Source organism: Hemitrygon akajei, chromosome 5 (assembly GCF_048418815.1).
Source record: "Hemitrygon akajei chromosome 5, sHemAka1.3, whole genome shotgun sequence".
In the NCBI taxonomy this organism is placed as follows: Eukaryota; Metazoa; Chordata; class Chondrichthyes; order Myliobatiformes; family Dasyatidae; genus Hemitrygon; species Hemitrygon akajei.
The window spans coordinates 35193610-35215692 of NC_133128.1; the positions used below are offsets into that span (position 1 = coordinate 35193610).

A 22083-nucleotide genomic window follows, 5' to 3' on the forward strand; every position below is an offset into this window, starting at 1 on the left:
ATAGGAGATTGTTCAGTTCTGTTCATTTCGGCTATCTAAGTATTAAGTAGGCATGTGCACTTTCCCTGTTATGGGCATGCACAAGAGGGGGAAAGGGGGTATTGTGGGTATAAAAGATGGCACCCCTATTGGAAGTTGTCGATGAAAGTAAAGTTGTTTAAGCGAAAGAAAACCTTGTCTTTGTTGTTTGAGCATTAACTAGCCCATTATATAAGAAAGAAGATATACAAGAACGATTCATCAAAATGATTCCTAGATTGAAAGGCCAATTGTATGAGGTGCTTTTGATGGATTTGCGCCTGTACTCACTGGAATTCAGAGGAATGATGGGGGATCTCTATGAAATTCATCGAATGTTAAAAGGCCTCGATAGAGTGGATGTGGAGAGGATGATGGGGGAGTCCAAGACAAGAGGACGCAGTCTCAGAATAGAGGGACTTCCTTTAAGAATGGAGATGAAGAAGAATTTCTTTAGCCATAGGGTGGTGAATTTGTGGAATTCATTGCCACAGGTGGCTGTGGAGGCCAAGTTTTTGGGTATATTTAAGGAAAAGGTTGATAGATTCTTGATTAGTCAGAGCATGAAGTGATACAAGGAAAGGAAAAAGCAGGAGATTGGGGCTGAGAGGGAAATGAACCAGTCATGTTGAAATAACAGATCAGACTCAATGGGCCAAATGGCCTAATTCTTTCCCTATATCTTTTGGTTTTATGGTCTTATATATTGCTAGGGTGCCTAAGACTTTTATACAGTACTCTAGTAATTTCATGTATTTCACTCTAAAGCTGCCACACATAAAAAAATCATAACACATGTGAATGCTGATGATGCACCATCAATAACTCACGCTGAGACTTAGGAAACGAGATATCGGCTTTTATTGACTGGAAGAATGAACAACACTACATCCTGGGGAAAATGAGGGAGAGCAGCAGCCCACAGTCGCCTTTATACAGGGGTCTGTGGGAGGAGCCACAGGAGCAGTCAGACAGGTATATCCAGTTCACCACATTCACCCCCCCCCCCTTTGTTTTAAAAGAGTCCCCAAGCATATTTACAGGTTAAGTCTATCAGGTGGTCGAATCGTTCGCTGCGATCTACGTAGCTCCGGCTGCAATTGCACAGGTGCCGGAGGTGGTGATGGCACAGGTGCCGGAGGTGGTGATGGCACAGGTGCCGGAGGTGGTGTTTGCACCGGAGGCGGAGAGTGGGTTGGTTCTGTCCCAACTGGAGGTGTCAGGGATCCCTCGCGTGTGTGCGAGGCCCCCGGAATAGACGCGTACGAGATGCCCGGTACATGAGCGTCGTGAGGAGTCAGTGTGGGGCACGGTGTGTGCGGTATCACCTCGGGTACAGGGTTCATAGTTACCGTGGAGTGTACGGGGTAGTGGTCTGCTGCTCCGGCGGGCGCCAGGTCGCGGACAGAGACCGTGTCCTCCCGCCCATCAGGCAAGACCACGTAGGCATACTGGGGATTAGCATGCAGGAGGTGAACCCTCTCGACCAGCGGGGAGTATTTATTACTCCTCGCATGTTTACGTAGCAGCACTGGCCCCGGGGACGTCAGCCAAACTGGTAGGGTGGTCCCAGTGACAGACTTCCTGGGAAAAGAGAATAGGCGTTCGTGAGGGGTGGCATTAGTGGACGTACACAACAGGGAGCGGATAGAGTGGAGTGTCTCAGGGAGGACCTCCTGCCATCGGGAGACCGGCAACCCTTTTGACTTAAGGGCTAAAAGTGTGGCCTTCCACACTGTGGCATTCTCCCTCTCCACCTGGCCATTCCCCCGGGGATTATAACTCGTGGTTCGACTAGTAGCAATGCCCCTAGCTAGCAGGAACCGGCGCAACTCGTCACTCATAAAGGAGGACCCTCTATCACTGTGGACATAGCAGGGATATCCGAACAGAGTGAAGAGCTGGCGCAGGGCTTTTATAACCGACGTGGTAGTAGTGTCGGGGCAGGGAATGGCAAAGGGGAATCGCGAGTACTCGTCAATAATACTGAGAAAATAGACATTGCGGTCGGTGGAGGGAAGGGGGCCCTTAAAGTCAACACTCAGTCGCTCAAAAGGGCGGGTGGCCTTGACAAGCTGCGCAGTTGCAGGACGGTAGAAGTGCGGTTTGCACTCAGCGCAGATCTGGCAGTCCCTGGTCATCGTCCTGATGTCCTCCAGGGAGTACGGCAGGTTCCGGGCTTTAATGAAATGGTAAAATCGGGTGACCCCCGTATGGCAAAGATGGGCATGAAGGGCATACAGCTGGTCGAGCTGTGCGCTAGCACACGTTCCCCGGGATAGGGCATCAGAGGGTTCATTGAGTCTGCCAGGCCGGTACAGGATATCATAATTATAGGTGGAGAGTTCTATTCTCCACCGCAAAATTTTATCATTTTTGATTTTGCCCCGCTGTTGGTTGCTGAACATGAACGCAACCGAGCGCTGGTCGGTCAGCAAGGTGAACCTTTTGCCGGCGAGATAGTGCCTCCAGTGCCTAATAGCTTCCACTATGGCCTGGGCTTCTTTCTCCACCGCAGAGTGCCGAAGTTCTGAGCCTTGAAGGGTACGAGAGAAGAATGCTACTGCCCTGCCTTCCTGATTGAGGGTAGCGGCAAGCGCGAAATCGGAGGCGTCACTCTCTACTTGGAAGGGAATGGTCTCGTCCACCGCATGCATCGTTGCTTTGATAATGTCCCCTTTAATGCAGCTGAAGGCTGCGCGGGCCTCGGCAGAGAGGGGAAAAGTGGTAGACTTGACCAGGGGGTGGGCCTTGTCTTTGTAATGGGGGACCCATTGGGCGTAATAGGGAAAAAAAACCCAGGCACCGCCGGAGGGCCTTGAGAGTGGTGGGAAGAGGGAGTTCTAACAGGGGGCGCATACGGTCGGGGTCAGGGCCAATGACCCCGTTCTCCACGACATACCCAAGGATAGCGAGTCGTGTGGTTCTGAACACACACTTGTCCCTGTTATAAGTGAGGTTCAAAGCTTCGGCCACTTGGAAAAATCGTTGGAGGTTGGCGTCGTGATCCGACCAGTCGCGCCCACAGATGGTGATGTTATCTAGATAGGGAAATGTGCCCTTCAGTTTGTACTGGTCCACCATCCGGTCCATCTCCCTCTGGAAGACTGAGACCCCATTTGTGACACCAAATGGGACGCGCAGGAAGTGATAGAGCCTGCCACCCGCCTCGAAGGCGGTGTAGGGGCGGTCCTCTGGGCGGATGGGGAGCTGGTGATAAGCGGATTTCAGATCTATTGTCGAGTACACCATGTACTGAGCTATCTGGTTGACCATATCCGCGATGCGGGGTAGGGGGTACGCATCAAGCTGCGTGAATCTATTGATGGTCTGGTTATAGTCCACAACCATCCTATTTTTCTGCCCAGTCCGAACAACAACCACCTGGGACCGCCATGGGCTTGTGCTCGGCTCAATGATCCCCTCCCCGAGCAGCCGCTGCACCTCTGAATGAATAAAGGCCCTGTCCCCTGCGCTGTATCTCCTGCTTTTAGTCGCCACCGGTTTACAGTCGGGGGTCAGGTTGGTGAACAGCGATGGGGGAGGGATCTTGAGGGTGGAGAGGCTGCAAGTAGTGTCAGTAGCACAGCTATCGGCATGGTGCTGGGCGGGATGTGTGGTTCGGTGTGTATGTGCGTGTGGTAACGGAGTATATGGCGAAGTCCCACCAAACTGAGGATTCCTGACAGTGAGTGGTGGGAGGGGCCCGTCATATGCCATAGTCACACTTTTGAGATGGCTCTGGAAGTCGAGCCCCAACAGCACAGGTGCGCACAGTCGAGGCATGACCAGGAACGCAAAGTTCCGATACTCTGTGTCCTGCACCACCAATGTCGCTGCACAACCCACCCGGATGTCTGTGGAATGCGACCCAGAAGCCAAGGTGATCTTCTGACGTGCCGGCCGTGTCACGAGTCCACAGCGTTGCACTGTGGCCGGGTCAATAAAACTCTCAGTGCTGCCCGTGTCAAACAGGCAGCTAGTGGAGCAGTCAGCAGGGTCTGTGGGAGGAGCCACAGGAGCAGTCAGACAGGTATATCTGATAAACCACAGCTGATAAACCTGATTCTGATATGGGTCTCTACTGTGGACAGAGAGTGGGAAGGTGACAGGGAGAGGGGAATCGTGGTTGGGAAAAAGAGAAGGGAAAAGGAAGGGAGCAGGAAGCACCAGAAAGACATTTTATGATGATCAATAAAACAATTGTTTGGAATCAAATGACTTTGCCTGGTGTCTCAGGTCTGGGTGTGTCTGCACCTGCACCAACGCCCCCGGAACTCCTTCTCTGCCACCTGTCCCACACCTCTCCTGTGGGACTCCACCTTTGCCATTCCGGACATGTTTTGCTCCCGCCAGATTAACAATGCTCCTCATTGAGAAATACAGTACTGTGCAAAGTTAGCAATATATATATGTGCCTAAGATTATTTACCCAGTACTGTACAGAAGCCGAAAGAGCCACGCTCATCCAGTCTTTGATCATAACCTCATTATTCTTTTTACAATATTTATTTATTTTGTAATTTATAAAATGTCTTTGCACTGTACTGCTGCTACAGAACAATAAATTTCACATCATGATTCAGTAATAATAAACCTTAACCTGATTCTGATTCCATTCTGTATTAACTTGATTCAGCTACTTTTTCCCAATAGATTCACAATGTCCCATACTCCTATTGTTTCACCTAAGTCCTGATCAGAATGTGGAAAATTATTAATTTTAAAATCAGTACAGAAAGGGAAGAGTTTACAATTTTTTTGATTATTTTAAAATACCTGAATGACATAATTTTTTATAAAAAATTGTTCTTGGAATTCAATTTATAAACATATAGCATTCTCAGGATGAAAAAGGTTCAGGTAGCATTTAACCCTTTTTCAAAGGACACACATATGAAAGGAACACAGATACTTCATTCTTGATGATGATTTCCTTGGGGTGTAGTTCATGTGGCAGATAGTGGGCTATAGTCATCTCCCATGCATCCACAAATGCCACATTGATGCTCTCAAACATCCTTCTCATCACTAAATCAAGCTGGTAGGAGAACCAGTCACTATTATAGAGACTAATCCCTTGTGAAAGGGCCTGGACATTGGCTGTCTTTATTACAATTACTGTATCAGGACTTCTACCCAGCAAGCGTAGAATTGACTTCCGAATGTTCTGTAGTCGTCGGATGTAATGCTCCACCGGAAAAGTATTGAAATGGCACCAGATAGTGAAGGCTATAACTGTGTTCTGTCCTCCTTGAATGTCATCCAATTTATTTGCAATGAATTGCAGGTCCTGACTCGATATGGGCTCGATGCGCATTGGTTTCCCATGCGCAAAATAATCTATCTTGATCTTGTTGTCCACATCCAGAGCAAGATGGGGTCCAGTTTTCAATGAGTGGCCCAGATCGAACTTTCTGAGGCCTGAAGAGAAAATGATTTAAACAATTCTGAGTAATAATTTATTAAGTGACAACTAAAACAATATTTTACCAGCATAACCTTTAAAAGATCAATGTGTCAAACTAGAGCTACAGTGCTGTGTAAAAGTCTTAGGCTTAAATATATACCTAGGGTGCCCTAGACTTCTGCAAAGTATTGCATATTGTTTAACACAGAAGGTTGGTTGGAGAACTGGGATAAGAGTACTTATCTTTATATTAGCTCAGTGGTAGTAAGTGCTATTTAGTAACTGGAAAGACAATGTATACTGTACTGAAAAGAGGATGCTGTCCAAGTTGCATGCAATCTTGGACAATGACTCCCATCCACTCCATAATCTACTGGTTAGGCACAGGAGTACATTCAGCCAGAGACTCATTCCACCGAGATGTAACACTGAGCGTCATAGGAAGTCATTCCAGCCTGTGGCCATCAAACTTTACAACTCCTCCCTCGGAGTGTCAGACACACTGAGCCAATTATCCTGGACTTATTTCCACTTGGCATGAGTAACTTATTATTATTTAATTATTTATGGTTTTATATTGCTATATTTCTACACTATTTTTGGTCGGCTGTAAGGAAACCCAATTTCCCTCGGGGTCAATAAAGTATGTCTGTCTGTTTGTCCCTAGCTATATATACATGCCTAAGACTTTTGCACAGTAGTGTACACCTTTCATTCTATGTCCAGTACTGGAGAGGCTGAAAGCATTGATCTTCAGCAGTGATGTTAAACTTCATGTAACCTCTTCAGAAAATTTCATCAACATATCTCGTGTTGAAGACAAAGATGGTCAATGACAGCGATATGAAAGATTCCACAATTATATAGTTGTTATTTAAAGAGAAACTGCAGTGTTGTAAGTACTCTGGCTATGGTTGGATTGCCAAGGATGAGACATGGCTAGGATGAATTATGGAGTGAAATACATTGTCAAAAACTAATCAACCATGGCAACTTTCACAGAGGATGTCATTGGTGAGTAATTAATTTGAACCAAATTCAAAATAATTTCAACCATTTGTTACCTTCTGTTTGTGGTAATACTTAGTGCATTGAAATAATACGACGATTTGATGCTGAACTTTGCTTGCATGCATCTCATGGAATTCTGTCGTGTAAAATTCAGATTTTTACATCTGCTTTTGAGAGGTCTTAGATTCTCAGAATGGAAGAGGCAGTGAGCATAACTATTTCCAGGCAGAACAGCTGAAGATGCGGTCAGGTTGAAGTTGTTGGGCAGCAATGAATGTCTGCTGGAAGTATGTTTATTGAATTAGCAGAACATGCCATTTACCAGCATGATTACAGAACTGTTCAACTGAAATTCAAGTTCTGGCTTAAACTTTAACCACATATAGAGCAACACTTGCTCAACAGGAGGAAGGGACCTCTACCTGTACCATTTAAAGGAATCAACTCCCTACAGGTCAGTTACTAGTTAATTTATTTCTTCAGGCTGCTGCATAAACCATTTACCCTATGATGTGTAGTCTTCCCTGCAGGAAACTGTTACGTACCCATAACTGGGTGTCTGACCAGCAGAGAAAGAATCCATTGGAGTCCGGTGGTACCAAACTAAAGGTGTTTATTAGTAAACTGCACAATACAATATCAAAAATGCAAATATACATATAAAACAAGTTAGCAGTAATAAACCTAAAAGTGTAGGAATAATAATAATCAATAATAAACAAGCTCTATCGATGTCTAGGGGTAAATGAATTGTCATAGGAAAGTATAGAGTTCAGTTCAGTTCCTAAATGCTGAGCTGGTTATGGTTGTTGTATTGAAATCATTGGAGAGAGAGAGAGAGAGAGAGAGAGAGAGCGAGTGAGATGTAACAGCAACAGCAGGCAAACCTTCTATTTCTTTCTTAATCCATCGTGTTGTTGTGGTCATTCAGTTATGACCCCTCTGGTCTTCAGCTAGACCATTCTTCTGTGGTGGACTTGTCACTCTGGCATGAGTGGACACACACACAAGTCCCCACCGGCCCTGCTGTAACACTGTGAGATTTACTGACCGATCTCCTGGTTCGGTCTTCGAAGCCCCCACCTTTCTGTGGGTTCCCAACACTCAGTCAGTGTCCACTGGTGTGTCTGAAGGGTGTCTCTCTAGACCTGTCTTTTATCCCCACTCACGGGGTCTCAGCTATCCATCAACTCTGAATGACCGTGTCCATCAAATCAGGCCACTCCTGCTATCTCCTGAGGAAAGTTAACGAGCAAAGTCCTTGTAGTGGAAGGTAAATAATCCAGGAAGAGTCATAGTACAGTAAATCAACAGTCTCTCTCCCCCTCTTATCTGCAGCAAATGTTCTTGCCTGGGCTTTATCTCTCTCTCTCATGAGCAGCATAGCAACAGCAATAGTTCGTGATTCTCGGGGAGGTGGAGGGGGGAATGATTAACTCTGCACCCCATTGTCCATCAGGTCTGTTCATCACTCATAACAAAATAAAGAACATAATAAATCAAAGCTGGACCACTTGGCACCTTGAGTCTGCTCAGTCATTCAATAAGATTTTGACTGATCTCACTGAAAATGGCCATTTGTCTGTGTGTTGTGTTGAGAGGTACTCCTCCCTGCAATGAGCCCCTCAATGTTCACACTATGTTTGATCCATATGAAGACCATCATGCAAGTCAATGCTTCTCTCCTGGAGCAATAATGATCCTGTCATGTTGCAGTGGCAGAAGAGGCATAGAGCCAGCCAAGCCACTGGAAGGAAACTCCTAAAATAAGAAAGTGAGCAGGAGTAGGCCATTTAACCCTATATTATTGTTTTCTCATCCAATAAAATCATGGGTAACCCCAATTCCTATTTCCAGTACCATCTCCAAATCCACTCATATCTAAACATCATAGTCTTTTTTTCTCTTACTGTACTGAGTGTAGTAAATGGCTGTTGTGTGTTTTTCATGCCGGATGTTGGAGTCCTGAGAGACCCAGAGTCTCCCAGGAAACTACATCTGTGTGAAGTGCATCCAGCTGCAGCTGCTTGAAGACCATGTTAGGGATCTGAAGCAGCAGCTGGATGACCTTCGGCTTTTACGGGAGAATGAAGAGATCATCGAGGAGATCATTATAGGGAAGTAGTCACCCCTAAGTTGCAGGAGATGGGTAGCTGAGTGACTGTTAAGAGAAATGGAAATGTGAATAGGCAGCTAGTGTCGGGCACCCCTATGGCCATTACCTTCAATAATAAGTATACTGTTTTGGATAATGTGTTGGGGGATGACCTCCCAGAGGAATGCCATGGAGACCAGGTTACTGGGTCTGAGCATGTGTCTGTGGTGCAGAAGGCAAAGAGGGTGAAGAGGGGAGCGGTAGAGAGAGGGGACTCAATAGTCAGAGGAACAGTCAGAAGATTCTGTGGATGTGAACGGGACACCCGGATGCTATGTTGCCTCCCAGGTGCCAGAGTCAGGGACATCTTGGATTGCACCCACTGCATTTTGGAGGGGGAAGGAGAGCAGCCAGATATCTTGGTACCAATGACATAGGAAGGAAAAGAAGAGGTCTTGAAGAGAGAATTTAGAGCACTAGGCAGAAGGCTGAGAAGCAGAACCTCCAGGGTAGTAATTTCTGGATTGCTGCCTGTGCCACACACCAGTGAGGGTAGAAACTGGATGATTTGACAGATAAATGTGTGGCTGAGAAGCTGGTGCAGGGGCAGGGCTTCAGATTTTTGGATCATTGGGATCTCTTCTGGGAGAGCTGTACAAAAAGGACAGGTTGCACCTGAAGAGTCAGGGGGACCAATATACTCATGGGCAGGTTTGTTACAGCTGTTGGGGTGTGTTTAAATTAATTTGGCAGGGGAATAGGAATCAGAGTGAAGGGACTCAGGATTGGACGGATGGTGAAATAACGAAGATAGCATACAGTCAGACTGTCTGGAAGGGCAGGCAGATCATAGGAGAAAATTGGAGCCAGTAGTGTGAGTATCAGTGCATTAGTGATGCAGAATCAAAAAGGGTAGCAAATACAGTATATGAAATAAAGTGGATGATCTTGTTGCACTTTTACAAATTGTCAGGTATAATGTTGTGGCCATCACTGAATCATGGCTGAAGGATGGTTGTTGTCAGGAGCAGAATGTCCACGGTTACACGTTGTATCAGAGGGATAGGAAGGTAGGTAGAGGGGGTGCATGGCTCTGCTGATGAAGAACGGCATCAAAGCAGAAGAAAGGTGTGATATAGGATTGGAAAATATTCAGTCTTTGGGGGTTGAGTCAAGAAACTGCAAAGGTAAAAGAACCCCATCAGTAGATGGGATGTGGACCACAGATTACAATGGGAAATAGAAAAGGTATGTCAAAAGGGCAACGTTATGATAGTCATAAGTAATGTCTGACATAACAGTATTTCAGTGGCAGAGGTTTGAGAGAGGAGTTGGCCAAAGTAAATTGGAAGGAGATGCTGGCAGGGATGACAGCAGAGCAACAATGGTGTGAGTTTCTGGGGAAAATGAGGAAGGAAGAGGATAGATGTATTTCAAAAATGAAGATATACTGAAATGGCAAAATAGTACAACTGTGGTTGACAAGGGAAGTAAAGCAAATGAGAGGGCATACAACAAAGCAACAATTAGCCATAAGATAGAGGAGTGGGAAGCTTTTAAAAACCTCAGAGAGCAACTAAAAGAATTATCAGGAGGGAAAAGATGAAATCTGAAAGCAAGCTAACAACAAGATCAAAGTAGATAGTAAAAGCTTTTTCAAGTACAGTGGCATGTAAAAGTTTGGATACCCCGGTCAAAATTTCTGTTATTGTGAATAGTTAAGTGAGTAAAAGATGACCTGATTTTCAAAAGGCATGAAGTTAAAGATGACACATTTCTTTAATATTTTAAGCAAGATTACTTTTTTTATTTTCATCTTTTACAGTTTCAAAATAACAGTAGAGCACGGCACCACCACTCCAGAGTCTGCTAAATCTTCCTGAAGGTCTTTTGCAGTCAAACAAGGGTTTTGATTTGCCTTTCTAGCATTCCTACGAGCAGTTCTCTCCGAAAATTTTCTTGGTTTTCCAGACCTCAACCTAATCTCCACCGCTCCTGTTAACTGTAATTTCTTATTTACATTACGAACTGAGGAAACGGCTACCTGAAACACTTTGCTATCTTCTTATAGCCTTCTCCTGCTTTGTGGGCATCATTTATTTTAATTTTCAGAGTGCTAGGCAGCTGCTTAGAGGAGCCCATGTCTGCTGCTTTTTGGGACAAAGTTTGAGGAGTCAGGGTATTTATAAAGCTTTGAAATTTGCATCACCTGGCCTTTCCTAACAATGACTGTGAACAAGCCATAGCCCTAACAAGCTAATTAAGGTCTGAGACCTTGGTATAAGTTATCTGAGAGCTCAAATCTGTTGGGGTGCCCAAATTTTTGCATGATGTTCCTTTCTGTTTTTTCACTCTAAAATTGTACAAAACAAAAATAATACACTAATCTTGCTTAAAATGTTGAAAAGAATGTTTCATCTTTATGACTTTTGGAGATCAGTTCATCTTTTGCTCACTTAACTATTCACAGTGACAGAAAGTTTGACCAGGGGTTCGCAAACTTTTGCATGCCACTGTACGTAAAAAAATAAAAGAAAGATGAGAGTGGATATAGGACCACTAGAAAATGAGACAGGAGAAATAATAATGGGGGACAAGGAGATGGCAGATGAACTAAATGAGTATTTTGTATCCGTCTTCACTGTGAAATACACTAGCAGTATGCCAAATGTTGAAGTGGGTGAGGAAGAGAAGTGATTGCAGTTATTATTACAAGGGAGAAGATGCTCAAAAAGCTTCTCCGTGGATTGCCACCTTGTCGTGGTGGAGAAGTCTGAGATTCTGAGAGCGATGCCGACTGGAGCTACGCTCCTGGTAGGGTCACCCATGGTGGTAAGGTCGAGGGTGAGGTACCTGACAAAGAACAATCCAACCAAGACCTCAACGGTGGAACAGACTGATGAGTTTATTTCCAACTCAATGGCTGTGAAGGCAGATGAAGGCTGCAACAAATTCATCAGCTCCAATCGTCGTGGTTTCCATGCCATTGGAATCATTTGATTGATCTGTGAAGTATCGTGTTCTTCTTGGAGTGCAACATCAAGTACACATTAAACAAATACACGCACAGGTGTCTTCACTCTGTGGGCCACGATAGATCAATGGAACGAAGACCATCATCCTTGACCTCGAGGGATAGTCATGACAACGACGGCTCAAAAAGCTGAAAGGCCTAAGTGTACATAAGTCACCTAGACCAGATGAACTGCACTCTAGGGTTCTGAAAGAGGTAGTGGTAGAGATTGTGGAGGCATGAGTAATGACCTTTAAAAATCGTTGGACTATTGCATGGTGCCATAGGACTGTAAAACTGCAAATGTCACTCCACTCTTAAAGAAAGGACAAAGGCAGCAGGATTGAAATTATAGACCAGTTAGCCTGACCTCAGTGGTTGGGATGATGTTGGAGTCAATTGTTCAGGATGAGGGGATGGAATACTTGGTGGCACAGGACAAGGTAGGACAAAATCAGCATGTTTTCCCTAAGGGAAAATATTGCCTGTTGAATCTGTTGGAATTCTTTGAGTAGGATAGATAAAGGGGATGCAGTAGATGTTGTATCTTTGGACTTTCAGAAGGCCTTTAACAAGGTGCCACACATGAGGCTGCTTACCAAGTTAGGAACCATGGTATTATCGGAAAGTTGCTGGCATGGTTAGAGCATTGGCAGTGGGTGGGGATGAAAGCATCCTTTTTTTGGTTTTCATTTCAGGAGGTCTAGAATACAAGAGCAGGGATGTGATGCTGGGGCTTTATAAGGCACTGGTGAGACCTCTCCTTGAGTATTGTGAACTGATTTGGGCTCTACATCTAAGAAAAGATATGAGGGTATTGAAGAGGATTTAGAGGGTTTTCACAAGAATGATTCCGGGAATGAAAGTGTTAACATATGAGGAATGTTTGACAGCTCTGGGTCTGTACTCGCTGGAACTTAGAAGGATGAGAGGGGATCTCACTGAAACCTTAAGAATGTTGAAAGGCCTAGATAAAGTTGATGTGGAAAGGATTTTGTCCCATTGTGGGACAATCTTGGACAACAGAACACAGCCTCAAGATAGAGGGGTGTCTACTTAAAGCAGAGATGCAGAGAAATTTCTTTAGCCAGAGGGTGATGAATTTGTGGAATTTATTACCACAGGCGGCTGTAGAGGCCAGGTCACTGGGTGTATTTTAGATGGAGATTCATAGGTTCTTGATTGGACACTGCATCAAAGGAGCTAGATAGGTATCCTATGGATAGGGGAATCAAGGGATATGGGGACAAGGCAGGAACCGGGTATTGATAGTAGATGATCAGCCATGATCTCAGAATGGCGGTGCAGGCTTGAAGGGCCTAATGGTCTACTTCTGCACCTATTGTCTATTGTTATACGGAGAATGTGGGGGAGTGGGGCTGAAGAGGAAAAAGTAAAGGATAAGCCATGACTGAATGGTGGAGCAGACTCGATGAGCCAAATGGCCTGATTCTGCTCCTATGTCTTATGGTCTTATGGAAATGGCAAAACATACTGCCCAAGGTGTGAAAAGGAGCAACAACTGACAATTTGTAGAATACCTATGAGATGGCTTTTAGAGCAGTTTGTGGTTGAGCCCAATAGGGGATCAGTTGTTCTGGACTGAGTGTTGCCTAATGAGCTGGATTTGCTTAGGGAGCTTAAGGTGAGGAGCCCTCGGAAGAAAGGTAATCATAATATGATAGAATTCGTCCTGCTATTTGAGAGGGAGCAGCTGAAGTCAAATGTATCAGTATTACAGTGGAGTAGAAGGATGAAAGAGGCATGAGAGGGGAGCTGGCCAAAGATGATTGGAAAGGGACACTAGCAGCTAAATGGCCTCATTCTGCTCCTATGTCTTATGGTCTTTTTCTTGAAAACACACTTCATCTGAGGAGTTGCAGCTCTTCTGGGTAGCCTATTTGTGAGAACCAAAGATTCACTGTCTGCCAGGTGACCAAATGTTTTCTCATCTCTGTCCTGAATGGCCAGCCCCATGTTTTGAGACAGTAACTTCTGGTTATGGACACTCCACTGAAATTACCCTGACTGTCCCTAAGAATTTTCTGTGTTGCCATGACAGAGCCATGCATTCTATTAAACTCAGAAAAGTATGGGTTAATCAACATGATCTCTCTTATTATGACAGATCCAAGCTCCCAGAAATCAATTGTGAATCTTCACTAAACTCCATCTCACACAAGTATCTTCTTCCTCCGCACTCTATTTCCCACACAAAGTCTCATTGGGGCTCTGTAGAATTCATGAAAAATGAGTCTACTCTTGAATTATTTCATGATATTTGTTTAACTTCCTTACAGTTCACCATTATGCCTGGTATAATATTTTGTGTCTCAATTTATAAAGGAACCATATTAATTTTGGATAATCTTTTCATTTTTACTTTTACATGGAAGTCCTCACACTCTTTTCCTTTCCATCTGTATTGTTCTGCAGGTTTCTGAAATGTCCCCAGTCTTCAGACTTACTGCTTTTCAGCAGGGTACACTTTTCATTTGAATCGATATTACCTTTACATTCCAAAGCTTTACCACTGTCCTAGCTTATTTGTCTCAATATTTGTATATTACTTGTCAGCTATTTCTGATACTTTTTAAAGTTAGCCATTGTTTCTTTATAAATAATACTTTACTTGCAGCCTAAGTAGACATTGCAGCAAATTCTTTCACAGTAAAAAGGCTTCTTCCCTTCGATTGCAGTCTTGATAAAGAGACTCAACCTGAAATATTGACTGCTTTCTCCTCCATAGACCCGCTAGTTCACCCAACCATTTGTGTGTGTTGCTCTGAATATTCAGCATTTGCAAAGTCGCTTGTTTTTATTCTTTTTCTCTTGCCATGGACAACCTGTAATAGTCAGTGAAGCCCTTTCCCAACATTTCCTTGACTCTGTTCAGTTTGCTATATTCAGCTAGAAGACAGCTTCCAATTGTGTTCAATCGCTTTCAATCTTTATATAAAATTCTATATTATGATCATTGTGTAACCCTCTCACCAGGATCAGATGCAAACCTGGCTCAGTAGCTAACTCTGTAAACAACCATGTGACTCAGTGGTGAGAAGGCCACCTTTATAACAATATACATCTAGGGTCAGTATGATTTGGGGTTCAACAAAACAGGAAAGTTGGGATGTTCCAATTAACGGAACCTTGCTTTGAGTGAATGCTGCCCTTACAGAATTACCCATCACCAAGAAATGACACAACAGCATAAAATTATAAAGAAAGCATATTTACCAATTTCAGCTTTATCAAACAGATAATGAGAGAAAGAAAAGGAAGAACAAAAATAACAGGCCCCATTTCAGTTAGACCAGTCTAAATGTGCACAAGGCCATTGGAGGCTCATCTCCTTCAAAAACTGGGTATGGCCATTACTCACAGCTTTGAATTCTCATCACTAATCACTGACAGAACTTCCCATCTTGGACTCCATCTCGTGAAGCACTCCTTGCAATAGCCTCTTCCTTACCTTCTCCTCTGCATTTCCCACCAAAAGGCCATGAACCCCACCACTGTCCGTCATAAATCTCTCTCTGCCCAGATCTCTAGAATTTTCTCCCAATCCCACCATTCTGATTGGCTGACTAACCATTCCTACGTTGAACAATACGGCTCCGTATCTTTACCTGAAACCACCGGGAACGCCAAGGATTATCTGGAGGAGATGTGACCCTGTATAACACTTGGTTCTTCAACTCCAGCTTGCTCCATTCCCTCATTGGTAGGGTGTTCTGTCTTTTCAAGTTGGGCCATACCGCCTTTGGCAACAGATGACTAAATGGTACCTTTACTGTACAAGGGTTGGGCTGCTGCCAATTCCACAGGACTCAAGGCAGGCAACTGCTTTGTATCCAGAGCAGTTAAGTTGCAATATGCCTGTGGAATAGCACAACCAGAAACTCCCAAATGATCCACAGCTCTATCCTGCCATAGCCTTGCCTCTGAGTTCCCCACTGTGGAAAACACACACATTGCTTTAACACTAGAGGGACTTCCGTTCTTCGAGGTGCCAGGTTGTTCCCTTACTGGGTCTCTCTGAAGCTTCCTGACTTCCTTTTCTGTTTAAGCAACTTTAAAGTTATTTTCCAAAGGTTTTCTTGTCCTTTGCGCTCCTGCTTGAAATGTCCATCCTCACCACAGTGGTAACGTAAAATACTGGTCGCTTCCCTTGCCCAGAGCCCCTGTCAGCAGCAGCTCTCTGCTTAGTACATCCTACTGGTGGGTTCACTTTCTTATTGGACTTGTCACGCTTGGTGGCAGCACTAGCCGACATCAGCCAAGAAACCTCGGCTTGCAGGTTTTTCACTCCATCCTGCAAAACTCCCATCTGTGTGGCTTGACTCCAGAAAACACTTTCAACCTATGGTCTTTGAGTCTCCACAGGTATGTGTTGCATTTATCAATAGTAATTGTTGAAACCAGCTCAGAATTTAAGTCAGCTGCACAAGGACCTATTCTACCTTTCACATCAGACAACTTCTATCTCTCACTTTGCAGAAACGAGATCAACTTGTCTTTAAAGTCTTCACTCTCAGCAACTTACAATTCATCTTTAACGTTTTTACCCTCAGCTACATGGCCACTTCTCTAAAAGTAAGGATGGCCCTCTCCAGGCAGTGCAACTTCAGTTACGTCACTACTAGTCTGGACTAACATGACATTCTTACCAGCCAATTGATCTAACTGCCATTCAACCAATGTGACTTTCCTCAATACTTTTACAGAACTCCGTACTCTAATTAGCAGTTCATCAGGACTTTGAATATCCACCCTGCTCAGAACACAAGTATTATTTGTAGATAATCTCTCCAAATCACAACATACCTTAATTCCTGTGGTGTCCATAATAAAGTACCTTCATCACTTTCACTGACACAGGCTTAAATACACAAACCACTTAATCAATACTTAAACAGCACTCACATATTATTCACCAAATCCTGGACAAGCTCCCACAAATGTAACCCTCTCACCGGGCTCATATACAAATTTGGTGTGATAACTAACTCTGCTAACTGTCATGTGAGTCAGCAGTGAAGAGGCCACCTTTATAACAATATAAGTCTAGAGTCTGTATGATTGGAGCCTAACCAAACAGGGGAGTTGGGATATTCTGATTATCAGAACCCGAATTTGAGCTAATGCTGCATAAATATTGCCCATACGGAATTAACCATCACCAAGAAATGACAAATCACACACTAGCATAAAATATGAAAGTATGTTACCAATTTCAGCTTTATCAAACAGTTATTAAGAAAAGAAAATAAAGAATAAAATTAAAGGTCCCTTTACAGTTAGACAGATCTAAATGTGCATATGACCGTTGAAGCCCATCTCTTCCAAAAGCTGGGTATAACCATTACTCACAGCACTGCATTCTCATCACCAGTCACCAGTACAGCTTCCCATCTTGGACTCCATCTCACAAAACACTCCTTCCAATCACCTCTTCCCGATCTTCTCTTCTCTGCATCTCCCGCCAAAAGACCACAAACCCCACCACTGTCCATCACAAATCTCTCTCATTCTAGCTCTTCCGAGAACCTTCTCCCAATCCTACCATCCTGATTGGCTGACACAACATTCCTAAGTTGAACAATATGGCTCCTTGTCTTTATCTGAAACCAAAACATTCTACCAGCAGGACATACTAGTTTTACAGATAAATAGTAAAATGAAATACCTCAAAGCACAGCAGGAAAAATCTTAACCAGGGCATTAAAATTGCTTACTTAATCACCAGTGTTACAGTATATTTAAAAGTTTCTGTTCCTTCACTGACTCCTTATTGCACTGCTGTGGGAAGACATCTGATCTATACTCTATGAATTCATCCTTATACTAGATTGTTAATTTGATAAATCTAATCTATATGTAAAGTCGCCTATGATTATTGTATTGACTTTTTCACAATTTCCTGTCTCCAATTTCCTAATTTATTTAATACCCTACATTACAAAAGACAACAAACAGTGCAAACACAAAAGGAAAGCAAAGGTTTCCAGAGGTTATGGGACCAGTTCAATGATGGAGTGAGTGAAGTTGAGTTAAGTTATCCTCTCAAGTTGAGGAGTAAGAACTGTTTCTGAACCTGTTGGTGTGGGTCCTGCGGCTCCTGTATTTTCTTCCTGATGGCAGCAGTGAAAAGAGTGCATGACCTGGATGGTGGGGTTCCTTGATGATGGAAGCTGCTTTCCCTCAACAGCACTCTGTGTAGATGTGCACAGTGGTGGAAAGTCATTTCATGTGATGGACTGGGCCATATCCACTACTTTTTTGTAGGCTTTGCTACTTTCTGTTACTGTTAGCCCAGATATTGTGATTGGTATATTTAGCAAGTAGAACATAATTGACTTGTTTCAAGCATTGTTCTCAACTGATCATACATTAAGATGTTTGTAAGTATTTCTGGGAGCTATTACCCGGCTAGAACCAAATAAGATCCATTGATGTAATTTGGACAGGCAAAAAAATATGGTTGTCCTTGGAGAAGCTCAAACTGAAGACATTTCTTCTATTGAAAAAATACCTCATAATTGTCAGCACTTTGAATTCCATGAATTATTACAGCTTTTCCTCCCACTGTGCAAGTCTGAGATTGGTGGGTTCATGAAGAGCTGTCTTTGAATGCACACTCAAAGTTTCCAATTGTCTACCTTTAACTGGTGGATTTTATTATAATATTTGTCAGGTTTTTTTTCTGTGTGGAAGTATTATTGCCTATTTTGTATAATTCAGAGATTTTACGTGTCCTTGCAGCTTAGGTGTTTTATGGAGAAATGGTAACGCTATTCATCCTCAAGAAGCATAAAATGTTCATGTGCAAGAAAGTGTAAGTTGCACGAGAAGAACACAGACTTGATTATGAATTGGAGTAAATATAAAGCTTAAAGCATTAGACTACAATGAATAATGAGAAATGGGAATCCTGACCTGGTACAAAACGTATCAAATACTCAAACCACTGACGTATAGTGGAATCTCCATAAATATAAACAACTTTCCCATGAAGACAGTTGATAACATTTGCTGGCGTGTCAAAGTTTTGAAGTCTACAGGTCTTTGATATCCATTTATCCTGATAATAAAATCCAGCTGGTGAAAGGAATGGCTTGCCGGGGAGACATTCACTGAGATTTTTGCCTAGAAATTAGGAGAGAGAAATTTAAGTACAATGCCTTTGATTTATAATCCACTGTTTAAAAGCATTAATGTCAAATTTCAAGAGAATATTAGACAGAAAATCAGTAATGAAAATCATGTGAAAATCTGCAGATGCTGGAAACCCAAACCAACACACACACAATATGCTGGAGGAACTCAGCAGGCCAGGCAGCTTCTATGGAAAAGACTAAACAGTCAATGTTTCAGGCTGAGACTCTTCTTCAGGACTAGAAATGAAGTGGAGAAGTCAGTGTAAGAAAGTGGGGAGGGGGGAGGAAGAAGTACATGGTGGTAGATGATTGGTGAAGCCAGGAGAAGGGGAGGGGTGCAATGAAGAGCTGGGAAGTTGATTGGTGAACGAGATAAAGGGCTCTGATAGGAGACTATAGAAGACTATGGAAGAAAGGTAAGGGGGAGGAGCATCAGAAGGAGATGATGAGCAGGTAAGGAGACAAGGTGAGAAGGTGAGAAATGGAAACAGAAAATGGGAATGGTGAAGGGGGAGCAATTACCAGAAATTCGAGACCTCAATCTTTATACCATCAAGTTGGGGGCTACCCAGAAGGAATATAAGCAATGGCAACATGTGGGAAAATGAAATGAAATGATTTAGATGGAATAACATAGAAAGTAAACAAGCTCCTAAAAATTGTGCTTGATATGTCAATGTAGTAAAAAAAAGACATGAATTTCAAATGCATCTTTCATGTTCACTTCAGGGTCTCTCAGAGCAATCTAAAGCCAATGTAGGGACTTTAAAAAGGGTGCAATCACCATTGTAAAATGAGAAATTTGGGAGTTAATTTGGCAAAGACCAACAAATGTACTCTAATAATGACCAGGCAATCTGTCAGAGTAATGCTGGCTGAAAGTGTCTGAACAACCATTCCCCTCCTCTTCTTTGAACATATGCTTTGGGATGCCAAAATCGGCTGAGGAGATAGAGCCAGCCCCAGTTTAATGCATAGCATCTGCAAAAGTGCAGTATTCCTTCATACTTCATAGAGAGCATAGATATTCAGACAACTTATTTAAATTAAAAATTAGGATCAGGATAACATGTGGAGCTTCAAGCACTTGAGAATTTTCCACATTAAGAAAAGCAAATTCATCAACACAATCCCATTTGTATTGAACAACCAAGTAAATTCATGTTGAAACAAACAAAATACAGTATTTGTTTCTAATATGATCCTAAAATTAATAAAAATCTATGTAAGATATTAAATTCTGTTTAGGATATAAGAGAATCTTCAGCATGGAAGAACTACTCCCAACATTACTAACATAATTCCTCGTACACAAATCTCTAATTTGTTAAGTCAGTATATTAGTATTATCTTACCTGAATGAGGTGAAGGCTTTACAATTACATAACCTTGATCTTTGGGTAATATTGGCCTCTTGATATTTTTCTGACTGAAAATATATTATTATTTCTTAATCTACTGCACCCATGAAATGTGACATATAAATGTTTAATTTTGTAGGAAGCAAAGAAATAAAAGAGGATAGTTTATCATTTGAGCATATTGTTACCTAAAAACAGAGCCAACAACAACTGATTGTTAATTCAAGTGGGTGGGTGAAAGCCAGAAGTTGTGGTACCAATTACATAACTACAGAAAGGGATAAGGTCCTGAAGAAATAATATGAGGAGCTAAGGAAGAACTTGAAAAGCAGGACCTCAAGGATGACAATCTCTAGATTGCTGCCTCTGCCATGTGTCAGTGAGGGTAAAAGTAGGATGATTTGGCAAATAAATATGTGGCTGAAGAACTAGTGTAGGGGACAGGGTTTCAGACTTGTGGATCATGGGTTCTCTTCAGGGGAAGGTATGCGCTGTATGAAAAGGAAAGGTTACTTCTGAACTCGAGGAGGACCAATATCCTTGCAGACAGGTTTGCTAGAGCAGTTGGAGAGGGTTGAAACAAGTTTGGTAGGGGGATGGGAAACTGAATGATAAGATAGGGGATGGGGCAGTCGTTGTAAAGGTAGATTCAGTGTGCAGAGCGATTGTGAGGAAGGATAGGCAGTGAATAGGGTATTAATGCAGTCTGTTGGATGGGTTGAAATGTGTCTATTTTAGTGACAGAAATATGAGGAACAAGGGTAATGAACTTAGAGCATGGATTAATACATGGAGCTATAATGTTAAGGCCATTACAGAGACTTGGCTGTCAAAAGGTCAGAAGTGGCTACTGAATGTTCCGGAAATTAGCTGTTTCAAAAGGGAGGGAGGTAAAAGAGATGGAGAATGGCATTGCTAATCAAGGCTAGTTTCAAAGCTGCAGAAAGGGAGGATGTCCACTGAGTCAGTGTGGGTGGAAGTAAAGAATATGAAGGGAGCAATCACTCTAATAGGAGCATTCGTAGGCTATCCAATAACACTACAGACACTAAGTCCAGATCAGGAGAGAGATTTTTGAAAATTGCAAAAGTAGCATGGTTGTTGTCATGGGTGATTTCAACTTTCCTAATATTAATTGACAGCACCTTAGTGTTTAGATAAGGTGGAATTTGTTAGATGCGTCCAGAAAGGACTGCTTGCATATTATATATACAGGCTGATAGATGCGGCCATAGTAGATTTGGTCGGGTGGGAGATCTCTCAGTGGGAAAACAATTCAGAGTCAGTGACCACAACTTCATGAGCTTTACCAAGGCATTGGACAGGGATAGAAAGTCCTGATAAATGGTCTCAGCCTGAAATGATGACTGTTTACTCCACTCCATAGACGCTGCCTGACCTGCTGTGTTCTCCCAGAATTCTGTGTGCATTACTCTGGATTTCCAGCATCTGCAGAATCACATGTATGTGATTTACTACACTGTCAGTTTTTTATTCTGTGAATTGTCACTAGTGATGGAAGGGGTCATGTGTACTTCTGCTAAGACACTTCTATTCACGAATAACCTAACCACCAATGCCCAAAGGCTGGCAATGGAACCAAGTCTTGCTTGGGTTCCAGACTACAGGATTACCACATGAATCTTGCAACAGGTCAGATATTAGTAGGCTCCAATAGAAAATGGTTTTTACAGACCATCTACAGCATTTCGTGGTAGGCAGATTGTCGTGATCTGAGTGTGATTATGCCCACTACCACCACAGTTTTGGAGATTTCCCACATTAAAGTGCTTATACTTCCAGATCAACAATAATCTCCCATCCTCAGAAGGGATAAAAGAAAGCAAAAACCAAACAGTTGGAGGATGTGGGCATGCCAAGCAGCATTTGTGGAGGCAGAGGGCTAGTCAACGTTTCAGGCCGAGACCCTGCATCAGCAGTGACAGTTCAATATCTCTGCAGCACCTGCCACCCCTTGTATTCCTTAAGCTCAATGAGAATTTCAGCCAGATGCA

At 43.1% G+C, this 22083-nt stretch overlaps 1 protein-coding gene across 1 annotated transcript in view; it reads right to left on the minus strand.

Annotated features, from left to right (window-relative positions):
- Positions 1-4866: 4866 nt before the first annotated feature.
- LOC140727287 (NXPE family member 3-like) overlaps positions 4867-22083 on the minus strand; it is a 131116-nt gene continuing 113899 nt past the window's right edge. Inside the window, 3 exon segments of the mRNA XM_073044548.1 lie at positions 4867-5442; positions 18487-18696; positions 20063-20136. Coding sequence (XP_072900649.1) covers positions 4889-5442; positions 18487-18696; positions 20063-20136 — 838 coding nt within the window. The 3' untranslated portion in view covers positions 4867-4888.